At 45.6% G+C, this 10,380-nt stretch overlaps 1 protein-coding gene across 1 annotated transcript in view; it reads right to left on the reverse strand.

The window, feature by feature from the left end:
- Positions 1 to 981: 981 nt before the first annotated feature.
- The window catches only part of hhla2 (HERV-H LTR-associating 2), a 10,494-nt gene continuing 1,095 nt past the window's right edge, over positions 982 to 10,380 (reverse strand). The window contains exons 2-5 of the mRNA XM_033033369.1: positions 8,210 to 8,536; positions 6,465 to 6,749; positions 4,220 to 4,531; positions 982 to 1,212 (exon numbers count right to left, since the gene is read on the reverse strand). Of these exons, the coding sequence (XP_032889260.1) occupies positions 1,085 to 1,212; positions 4,220 to 4,531; positions 6,465 to 6,749; positions 8,210 to 8,536 (1,052 nt within the window). The 3' untranslated portion in view covers positions 982 to 1,084. The remainder of the gene's footprint in view (positions 1,213 to 4,219; positions 4,532 to 6,464; positions 6,750 to 8,209; positions 8,537 to 10,380) is intronic.

The raw sequence follows: 10,380 nt of genomic DNA on the forward strand, positions 1-10,380 counted from the left end.
AATTAATAGAATATAGACGAGTGAGATCGGAGGAAGCTATCAATGCACTAAAAAAGGATCTATTGGTACAAAACTGGGATATAATATACCAAAAAAAAGACATTGATAGTGCTTATGAAACATTTATTGCTATGTTTAAGTCATTATATGATAAAAAATTGTCCAATGAAAGAATATAATAGAAAATCAAAATATATTAAATGTCCATGGATTACAAAGGGATTACAAAATGCTTGCAAAAAAAAAATGCCCTATACAGAGATTTTATAAGAAAGAGAACTAAAGATACAGAATATAAATATAAAAAGTATAAAAATAAATTAACTTACATCATAAGAAAAAGCAAGAAAGATTATTACAAGAAGAAATTAGATGATAACAAAGACAACATAAAAAGAATATGGAGCATACTTAATAGCATTATACTGGAGTCAAGTATAAATGACTATCTATCTGAATCACCCAGCAGTTCGATCAGTTAAAGCACAGTCCCATGGTACGAGTTCATTCCAAGAGCTCACCCGAGTTTAAAAAAAAATCAAACTCGGAAATGGTCAGAAATGGTCCGGGGAGAACAAATTACCCGAAGTATTTTATTGATAAGGATAAGGAAAATTATAATATGGAAGATATAGCTAATAGCTTTAATAATTTTTTTGTAAATATTGGACCAGACCTGGCTAAACAAATCCCTTAATTGGGGCTCTCGTGGACATTTTTCAACATGTTGAAAAATCTTCACAAGTCGTCCTGTGCTTACTTGCAGTTAGCGAGTCTTCCCAAGTACCTGCCGTTAGCGTTACGAGCCGCTAAGAGACATCCCCGAGCTCCGACGTACCCGCTACATTCATTCTCCGTGCTTACCCCAAGTTTGATTTTTTTTTAAACTCGGGTGAGCTCTTGGAATGAACTCGTACCATGGGACTGTGCTTTAACTGATCGAACTGCTGGGTGATTCAGATAGATAGTCATTTATACTTGACTCCAGTATAAATGGAAAGACACTTTACACATCACATTTGTTCCAGGTTTGATAATGCTATAATTGTAACTGCGTGAACCCTTCTGTTGCAAAAGGTCTGTGCTAACTCCTCTGAGAATTTTTGCAACAGATTATGATTAGAATACAGATGATCAGCAAAGCCACCATTGCCAAGACAGCAACAAATCCATAATGCGTGCGTTTGTGACTTTCCTCAAATGCTGCCGGGTCTGAAATTTGAACAAAGGACATTCTTAGCACAGATCAGAGAATTTACATAAAAAGATCCAACAATAGTAGAGAATTTAAATTAAAAATTAAAAATTCTAAAATTCAAGAATAAATGCAGCAAAACTACTTAAATGACTGAGCGTTCCCTCAAAACAAAACTTGGGCAGTTTGTGTTCCAGCTTGACAATTATTATTATATTTTTTTTAAATACACAGAAGATGATTAGTTGTTCCTCAATAAATGGTTTTGAAATACAAAAATATAAGCTGAGAATGTTATTAAATGTAAGGCCATTATCGCCTGATGGAAGAACACAAGACGTTTTCGTTACCATTTACAATAATTTGTTTATTTAATACCATCCATTCACCCAGTGAAAAAGACTGCAAACTGGTGTTAGTTTTTATGGATCTCCATTTGAACGACAGTCTCCAAATGTTCTCCCTTGTCTTAGTGGGAATAAAGGAAAGCTTTATTCAGTGATAATTAAAGTAAATAATTAAACTGAATCAGCTTTGCATTGAAGATTGCTGAAGTGAATCTTCACTAACCAGGGGGAGATCTGTGGGAGAATAAGGAAGTGGTTGCAAAGGGCCGGTCTAGCCAGGTTTGGTTGCCACCAGCAGTAAATGTGAATCTCACCTGGACCCTTCACATCCCACTCCTGGAAGGGAACTGCAGAGGTGGGAAGTGATAGGGGGTGATATGGTTGAGCCAGAATGGATGAGGAGCAAAAGTGAATCGGGAGCGGATCATGAGCGGATCAGGAGCTGGGATGGATCAGGAGTGAGAGCGATCAGGAATGAGAGTGAACACAAAATGCTGGAGTAACTCAGCGGGACAGACAGCATGTCTAGAGAGAAGGAATTGGAGAAGGAATTCAGGCTTCAGAAGGGTTTCGATCCGAAACGTCACCCATTCCTTCTCCAAAGATGCTGCCTGTCCTGCTGATTTACTGTAGCATTTTGTGTTTACCTTCGATTTAAACCAGTATCTGCAGTTCTTTCCTGGGGTGGAAGATTGCAACCTTCATGTGGTCCGCCCTGTTTCGTCGAATGCAATCAACCCGGCGTGCACAATCAAATAAGAACAAGTTGTCCTTACGCAAGAAGAAGTTCTTTCCTACAAAAGGAGTGAGAGTGGATTTGGACCAGGAGTGGATCAGGAGTTATGGTGGATTAAGACCAATAGTCGATCAGGAGCCCGAATGGTTCAGGAGTGGGGGTGGATCAGATATTTTTTATGCTTCCCAGATTGTACCCAGTTTCACTTTCTTCAACATAGCTGAGTATTCTGGAGCAATGCTTGTTTTGTAGACAAGTAGGGGCTCATCTATCTTTATCTTTATACTTATACAACTCTGAGCTTGGATGTGGATGTATTTGTGTGTGTGTGATGCTCGTCTGCGATTCAGATCTCCTCGAAAACGATTCTGATCTCCTCCAATAGAGATTCATGCCGTGATGTCAAAAATCACCTCATCTAAAAATTTGATGTATTATTTCTTGAGTAATTTATTAAAATTGTTCACAAATCTGAAATCTTGCGCTGCACGTTACGTCACCCCCCCCCCCCCCCCCCCCCCCACCCCCCCGGGCTCTGGATTGAAGCCCCTGAACACGCAGTAATTTGGTTAGGCTTTCGAGGACTTCCAAAGTCTTCTGAGGTTCCTCAAGGTCCCGAGCACTCCCGAGGCCAGTGTCCACGCCACCCACTCGCCGAGTTTAAGTCCGCCCTCTCACTCTCTCTCTCCCCCTCCTTCCCCCCTCCGCATCCTCTCCCCCACTCCCCCCTTCCCCCTCTCTCCCCCCACTCCCCATCTCCCCTCCCTACCCTCTCCCCCTCCCCCCTCCCCCTCCCTCTCCACCTCCCACCCTCCCCCCCGCCTCTCTCCCCCTTCCCCCCACTCTCCTCCCCCCTCTCCTCACCTCTCTCCTCCCCCTCTCCTCTCCCCCATCCTCTCCTCTCCTCCATTCCCCCCACCCCCTCCTCTCACCACCCTCTCCCTCCAACCCCTCTCTCTCCAACCCCAATGCATTATTTCCCGAGTTATTTATGAAAATGTTCACAAATGTGCTGAAACGGAAAAAATAACTGTTTTTCCCCCTGTGCTTAGCCCTGTGCTTAGTCCTGCTCACAACATAGTTGCTATCCAAATACACTGCGTTCTGCTCGTGGGGGGCCAGGCCTCCGGTGTGACAGGGACCCAACGGGTCTGCACTTGGTCTAGTATCAATTAAAAATTGAGATACATTTGTCAACAATTTTTTTCCATCAATATAATCCCCTCATCTGTTTTTATTTTGTGACCCATTAATTTCTAATTTAGAGTCACAGAGTCATAGAACACTGAAGAGGCCCTTCGGCACAACTCGTTCATGCTGACCATGATGCCCCATCTCCCATTTGCCCACTTTTGGCCCATATCCCTCTAAACCCTTCCTGTGTCTGTAAAATGAAGAATTAAAAAACTATAATATCAACACTGTTACAAATTCAAACGCTAAGAATGTGGATATCCGGCTTTTAACTGTTCCCAGGGGTCGGTTTGGCATACCAATGTGTACTGTCATAGAAACACTTCTGTTCTGGAGGAGCAGCAAAGACTCAACCACCTACTAACATTACTGCTCAGGACTTCTACCCTCTGTAGTTTAGTTTGGAGATAGGGCCGGAAAACAGGCCCTTCGGCCCATCGAATCCGCCCATACACTAGCACTATCCTACACACTAGGGACGACTTACAGAAGCCGATTAACCTACAAACCTGCACATCTTTGGGATGGGGGAGGAAAGCGGAGAAATCCCACAGGAGAATGTGCAAACTCCGTACAGGCAGCACCCGAGATCAGAATCGAACCTGGGTCTGTGGCGTTGTGAGGCAGCAGCTCTACCACTGCGTCACTGTGCCGCCCTTATTTCTCACGTTTTATCATATCGTTACGTTTAGTTCAACTAAACTTGAAGTGTTGAGAATGAAGCACACAGATGTGTTGACAGCCTACCTATTTGTAGTACGTAGGTGAATATTTGCAACACATCTCGGGTCCTGATTTCACAGATATATTCTCCAGCATCCTCCTTCATTGCACGGCCCAGTTGAAGTGTGGAAGAGTTCTTGGTGTTTATCACTTCCATTCGCTCTTTCTTACAACCTGAACTCTCACCGGCTTTCTGCGGCGTTGATTCACACATTACTGCCAAGGAAGAGGTTTCTGAGTTCCTAAACCTCCATATAATTGTCAAATCTTGATCATTGTTAGGGGGATATTGGCAATGAATGGCGGCAGGATGAATCTTATTTTCTTTCAATGTGCCTTCAAAAAAAAAAAAACATGTAATGTTTTACACGAAACGCAGTAAACTCTTTGACGTGAGATCTCACAAGGACACAAAGTGGTGGAGTGATTCAGTGGGTTAGGCAGCATCGATGGAGAACAGGGATAGGTCAGGTTTCGGGGAGGGAACATTCTTTAGATTCTGTTCCCCAATGATGCTGAGTTATTCCAGCGCTTTGGGTTCTTTTGATATTATCCAGCATCTGCAGTTCCTCGTTTCCAATACTTGGAATGGAATAGAATCTCTTTGTTTTCCTGAGCTGTGGAAGGGTGTGGTACCATTTTGGGTGCTGGTGCATGTACATATAACAAAGGCAGTGATTGTTTAACACCCAGGAAGAGAGGGCAGCTAGCCTGTATGACAAAGCAGAAAATATCCATCACTTGCGTCCACACATTATATAGTGTATTGAAATGTCCGACACATTCAAAATAATTTATACCATCTGCCGGGACCCGAGGGCCTGAGCTACAGGGAGAGGTTGGGCAGGCTAGGACTTTATTCCCTGGAGAACAGGTGACTGAAGGGTGATCTTATAGAAGTGTAAAAAAATCATGAGGGGAATAGATGGGGTGAATGCACAGAGTGTTTTACCCAAAGTAGCGGACTCAAGAACACGGACACCTGGGTTTAAGGTGAGAGGGGAACGATTTAATAGGAACCTGAGGGGCAACTTTTTCACACACAGGATGGTGGGCATGTGGAACGAGCTGCCAGAGGAGGTAGTTGAGGCAGGTACTATAACAACATTTAAAAGACAGGGTCATGGATAGGAAATGTTTAGAGGGATACGGGCCAAATGGGAGCTGGTGGGGCTACTGTAGACGGCTTATCTTGGTCGGCATGGACAAGTTGGGCCTAAGGGCCTTTTTCCGTGCTGTATGAGTCTCAGAAGGGTTGGAGAAATGAACGTAGACACCAGAAACTGCAGATGTTGGTTTACAAAAATAGACACAAAGTGCTCAGCAGGTCAGGCAGCAGCATCTCTGGGGAACATGGATAGGTGACATTTTGGGTCTGAAGAAGTGATCTGAATTTTCTGGTGAAATTCCAACATGGCATCCAGCTCAGTTAAGGTTTTCTGTAGTAAAATGATCAAACTACAGGAATAAGTAAATCTGGGATCTTGAGAACAAGTCTATTGGCATGTGTACGAAGGAACTGCAGATGCTGGTTTAAACCAAAGATAGACACAAAATGCTGGAGTAACTCAGCGGGACAGGCAGCATCTATGGAGAGAAAGAATGGGTGACGTGTCAGGTCGAGACCCTTCTTCAGGCTGATATCAGGGGAGTGGGCGGGACAGAGATAGAATGTAGTCGGAGACAGTAAGACTGGTGGGAGAACTGGGAATGGGGAGGGGATGGAGAGATAGGGAAAGCAAGGGCTATTTGAAGTTAGAGAAGTCAATGTTCATACCGCTGGGGTGTAAGCTACCCAAGTGAAATATGAGGTGCTGTTCCTCCAATTTGCGCTGGGCCTCACTCTGACAATAGAGGAGGCCCAGGACAGAAGGGCCAGATTGGGAAAGGGAGGGGGAGTTAAAGTGCTGAGCCACCGGGAGATCAGGTAGGTTAAGGCGGACTGAGCGGAGGTGTTCAGCGAAACGATCGCCGAGCCTTGTCTTGGTCTCGCCGATGTACAGGATTTGACACCTGGAACAGTGGATACAGTAGATGAGGTTGGACGAGGTGCAAGTGAACCTCTGCCTCACCTGGAAAGACAGTCGGGATCCTTGGACAGCCATCTTGGCAACATCACTTAATTTGACAGGAGTTTGAATGACAGAAACTGCTACAGTTGCAAGCACAGTGTACAGTATGTCCAGTATCACCTTATATCCAGTTAAACTTGATCACAGACTGGAAGAAAGCATGGCCAGGTCTCCTGTAATTTATTCTTTATCATTACCTTGCATTTTCCAGGATGCAGTCCATGACTTTTGCAATCGTTCATTCCTTATGGTGCACTCGTACATTGTCCTTGACGTATAATCAGTCTTCAGAATGCTTTCCACGTTGTAAAGACCTTGCGAGTCATTAGTGTTACTTGATGTTGCATTATTAGTGAGGTCGATCCCATTCTCATCTCGCCATGTTATTAACGGCTGTGGATAAGCACCGGTCACACCACAGGAGATGTTGACCTCAACACTCAGTGTGTTTGGGGGCAAAAGTGTCAGGTTCTTACTGTCACCTGGAAGGAAGCAATAACCCACTGAATCCTTAGACAATGGAGCTGTGTCTAGATACACAGACGGCAATCAACATCTGGAGAGATAACAAGCTGCCAATTCACTTTCATCTCCTTTAGTTTAGATTAGTTCAGTTCAGCTTAGTTTAGCTTAGCTTAGTTTAGTTTAGAGATACAGCATTGAAGCAGTTCCTTCGGCCCACCAGTTCTATGCTATCCCACTTTCCCATCCACTCTACACACTGGGGGCAACTTACAGAGGGCCAATGAACCTACAAACCCGCACGTCTTTGGGATGTGGGAGGAAACCGGAGCACCCGGGGGAAACCCACACGGTCACAGGGAGAACGTGCAAACTCCACATGGACAGCACCTGAGGTCAGGATAGAACCCTGGCGCTGTGAGGCAGCAGCTCTACCAGCTGCACCACTGTGCCTTATCTCTCAAACCTAAACATATATAAATGAATCCACGCACTTGCTTCACAAGTGTATGTGTTGGTACGCAAGACTGAGTCAGAGATGAAGTTAGGAGAGAGATAGCTCAAAATGTAGTCAGAACAATAGATTTCAAGGAGATTTTTAAATGCAAAACATGAGGTGGTCAGGGAGAATAAACATTACTTCATTTCCCGTTTAAAGTTGGCCCGTTTAGGTTTATGTTCAGTTTATTACTGTCATGTGGCCAACTCAACCCTCAAGGAAAAACACAGCTTCCCTGTCCTGGTCTCCCTAGATCTGCTTCCACCTTCCAGGGGAGTAGCGTTGAAAGTTGCTCCCTCCATCAGCGCAGCCCGCCTGCCCTTCCACGCAAACTGCATTGGTGAAGAGCAGCAAGCCAGGCTGTGGTCAGCTCAGTCTGTGCCGGCCTGGCCTCTACAGCTCCCTCCTCAGGGACAGGCAGCATCTCTGGAGAGTAGGAACGGGTGGCACTTTGGGTCGAGACCCTTCCTCAGACTTTATTCAGAGCTGTGCTTGTTTTGTAGACAGAAAGGGGCACAAATCAATTAAAAACTTCAGTCTGAAGAAGGGTCTCGATCCGAAAGATCAGCCACTCCTTCTCTCCAGAGATGATGCCTGTCCCGCTGAGTTACTCCAGCATTGTGTGTCTATCTTGTGTATGAACCAATATCTGTAGTTCCTTCCTACACAGGCACCAACTGAACCTCCCCTGTCCCAGCCCCTGCCATGTGTTGTATTCAGTTTTACTTTGCTCTGCATTTGTTTTTTGATCCTTTATTGATCCTTTACAATGAGATTTGTCAACACTCGACTTGGAAGACATTTGGCCAGGTACATGGATAGGAAAGGTTAAGAGGGATATGGGCCAAACACGGGCAGGTGGGATTAGTGTAGATGGGGCATGTTGGTCGGCATGGGCGTGTTGGGCAGAAGGGCCTATTCCCGTGCTGTGTGACTGGATGACTCTAACAGGACTGACAGACATATAAATGAGGTTCTGACCAGCCACTTGCAGGTTGACGTTGGTCTCCACGTTCCCTCTCAAGGTGCTGACGTAACACTGGTACAATCTCTCGTCGTGGATGTTGACGGCCATCAGACGGAGCGACGCATTCCCTCTCGCTATCTCACGGTGGAAAAGTCCCGTCCTTCCCTCGTAGTGTGGGTCCTGTTTACCCAGCTGATCTGCTCCTCGGTAAAAGCTGTGCACCACCTGGGTGCTTTGGCCCACACTGTACATCCAGTGCAGCACAATCTCCAGCAGAGTGGCTGGTGGGAATGTGCAGGGCAGCACCACGTCTGTGGAGACCACGGCTACCAAGCTCGTACCTGCAAGCAAACCGCCATGTTGACCGTTACTAATGGGAAACGTATCGTCCACATCTCCTGCATCAACAGGAGCACAATTCACAGCCATCCGCTTACATTAGTTCAGAGATACAGCACGGAAACAGGCCCTTCGGCCCATCGAGTCCATTCCGACCATCGACCACCCGTTCACACTCGTTCTATCCTATCCCACTTTCTCATCCACTCCCTACACACTAGCACAATTTACAGACGGCCAATTAACCTACAAACACGCACGTCTTGTGATGTGGAAGGAAACCGGAGCTCCTGGAGGAGGCATTTGTGGTCACAGGGAGAACGTGCAAACTCCACACAGAGAGCAGCACCCGAGGTCAGGATCGAACCCAGGTGCTGAGGCAGCGGCTCTACTATTGTGCTACTGTGCCGCAGGCTGGAGCAGTATTTTGTGATGGATAGGGGGGATTAACAGAACCTACTGGCCTTGACTCTAATCATAGAACTATATTAAGCATAGCCATAAGGTGCTCAGGGGGACAAAGTGCAAAGGGGATGTGCGGAGCAAGTTCTTACACAGAGGGTGGTGGGTGCCCAGAACCTGCTGCCAGGGGTGGTGGTGGCGGCACATACATCAGTAGTATTGAAGAGGCTTTTAGATCGGCACATAGAGGTGCAGGGAATAGAGGGATAGGATAAGGTCTGTTTGGCATTATGTTCGGCACATACATTGTGGGCCGAAGGGCCTGTGCTGTACTCTTGTATGCAACGGAGGTGGAATTCTGAGAACTCTGAACTAAATGTAACACAAAGGGTCTGAAGAAGGTCCTGAACATCACCTGCCCATCACCCTCCACATTTGATGAAAGAAGATGACATATGATGAAAGAATGGGTCGACTGGGCTTATATTCACTGGAATTTAGAAAGATGAGAGGGAATCGTATAGAAACATAAAATTCTTAAGGGATTGGACAGACTAGATGCAAGAAAAATGTTCCCCATGTTGGGGGAGTCCAGAACCAGGGGTCACAGTTTAAGAATAAGGGGTAGGCCATTTAGGACTGAAATAAGGAAAAACATTTCACCCAGAGAGTTGTGAATCTGTGGAATTCTCTGCCACAGAAGGCAGTGGAGGCCGAATCACTGGATGTTTTCAAGAGAGAGTTAGATTTAGCTCTTTGGGCTAAAGGAATCAAGGGATATGGGGGAAAAAGCAGGAATGTAGTACCTGTAGTGATTTTCGATGATCATATTGAATGGCGGTGCTTGCTCAAAGGGCCAAATGGCCTACTCCTGCACCTATTTTCCATATTTCCGAAGATCTTTCCTGGATCCAGCACACCGATGCAATTATAAAGAAGCCACATCAGTGACTATATTTCACGAGAAGGTTACAGAGATTCGGCATGTCGAAGAGGATTCTCCTAAACTTCTACAGGTGCACAGTAGAGAGCATTCTGACTGGTTGCATCGTGGCCTGGTTCGGCAACTTGAACGTCCAGGAGCGAAAAAGACTACAAAAAGTTGTGACCACTGCCCAGTCCATCACCGGCTTTGACCTCCCCACCGTCGAAGGGATCTATCGTAGTCGCTGCCTCAAAAAGTCAGCCTAAATTCCCGGGAGAGGGGTTAATTCCCAGGATGGCAGGACTGTCATATGCTGAGAGAATGGAGCGACTGGGCATATACTCTGGAGTTTAGAAGGATGAGAGGGGATCTTATTGAAACATATAAGATTATTAAGGTTTTGGACACGCTCGAGGCAGGAAACATGTTCGCGATGTTGGGGGAGTCCAGAACCAGGGGACACAGTTTAAGAATAAGGGATAAGGCATTTAGAACGGAGATGAGGAAACACTTTTTCTC

Source organism: Amblyraja radiata, chromosome 14 (genome assembly GCF_010909765.2).
Source record: "Amblyraja radiata isolate CabotCenter1 chromosome 14, sAmbRad1.1.pri, whole genome shotgun sequence".
NCBI classification, from domain to species: domain Eukaryota; kingdom Metazoa; phylum Chordata; class Chondrichthyes; order Rajiformes; family Rajidae; genus Amblyraja; species Amblyraja radiata.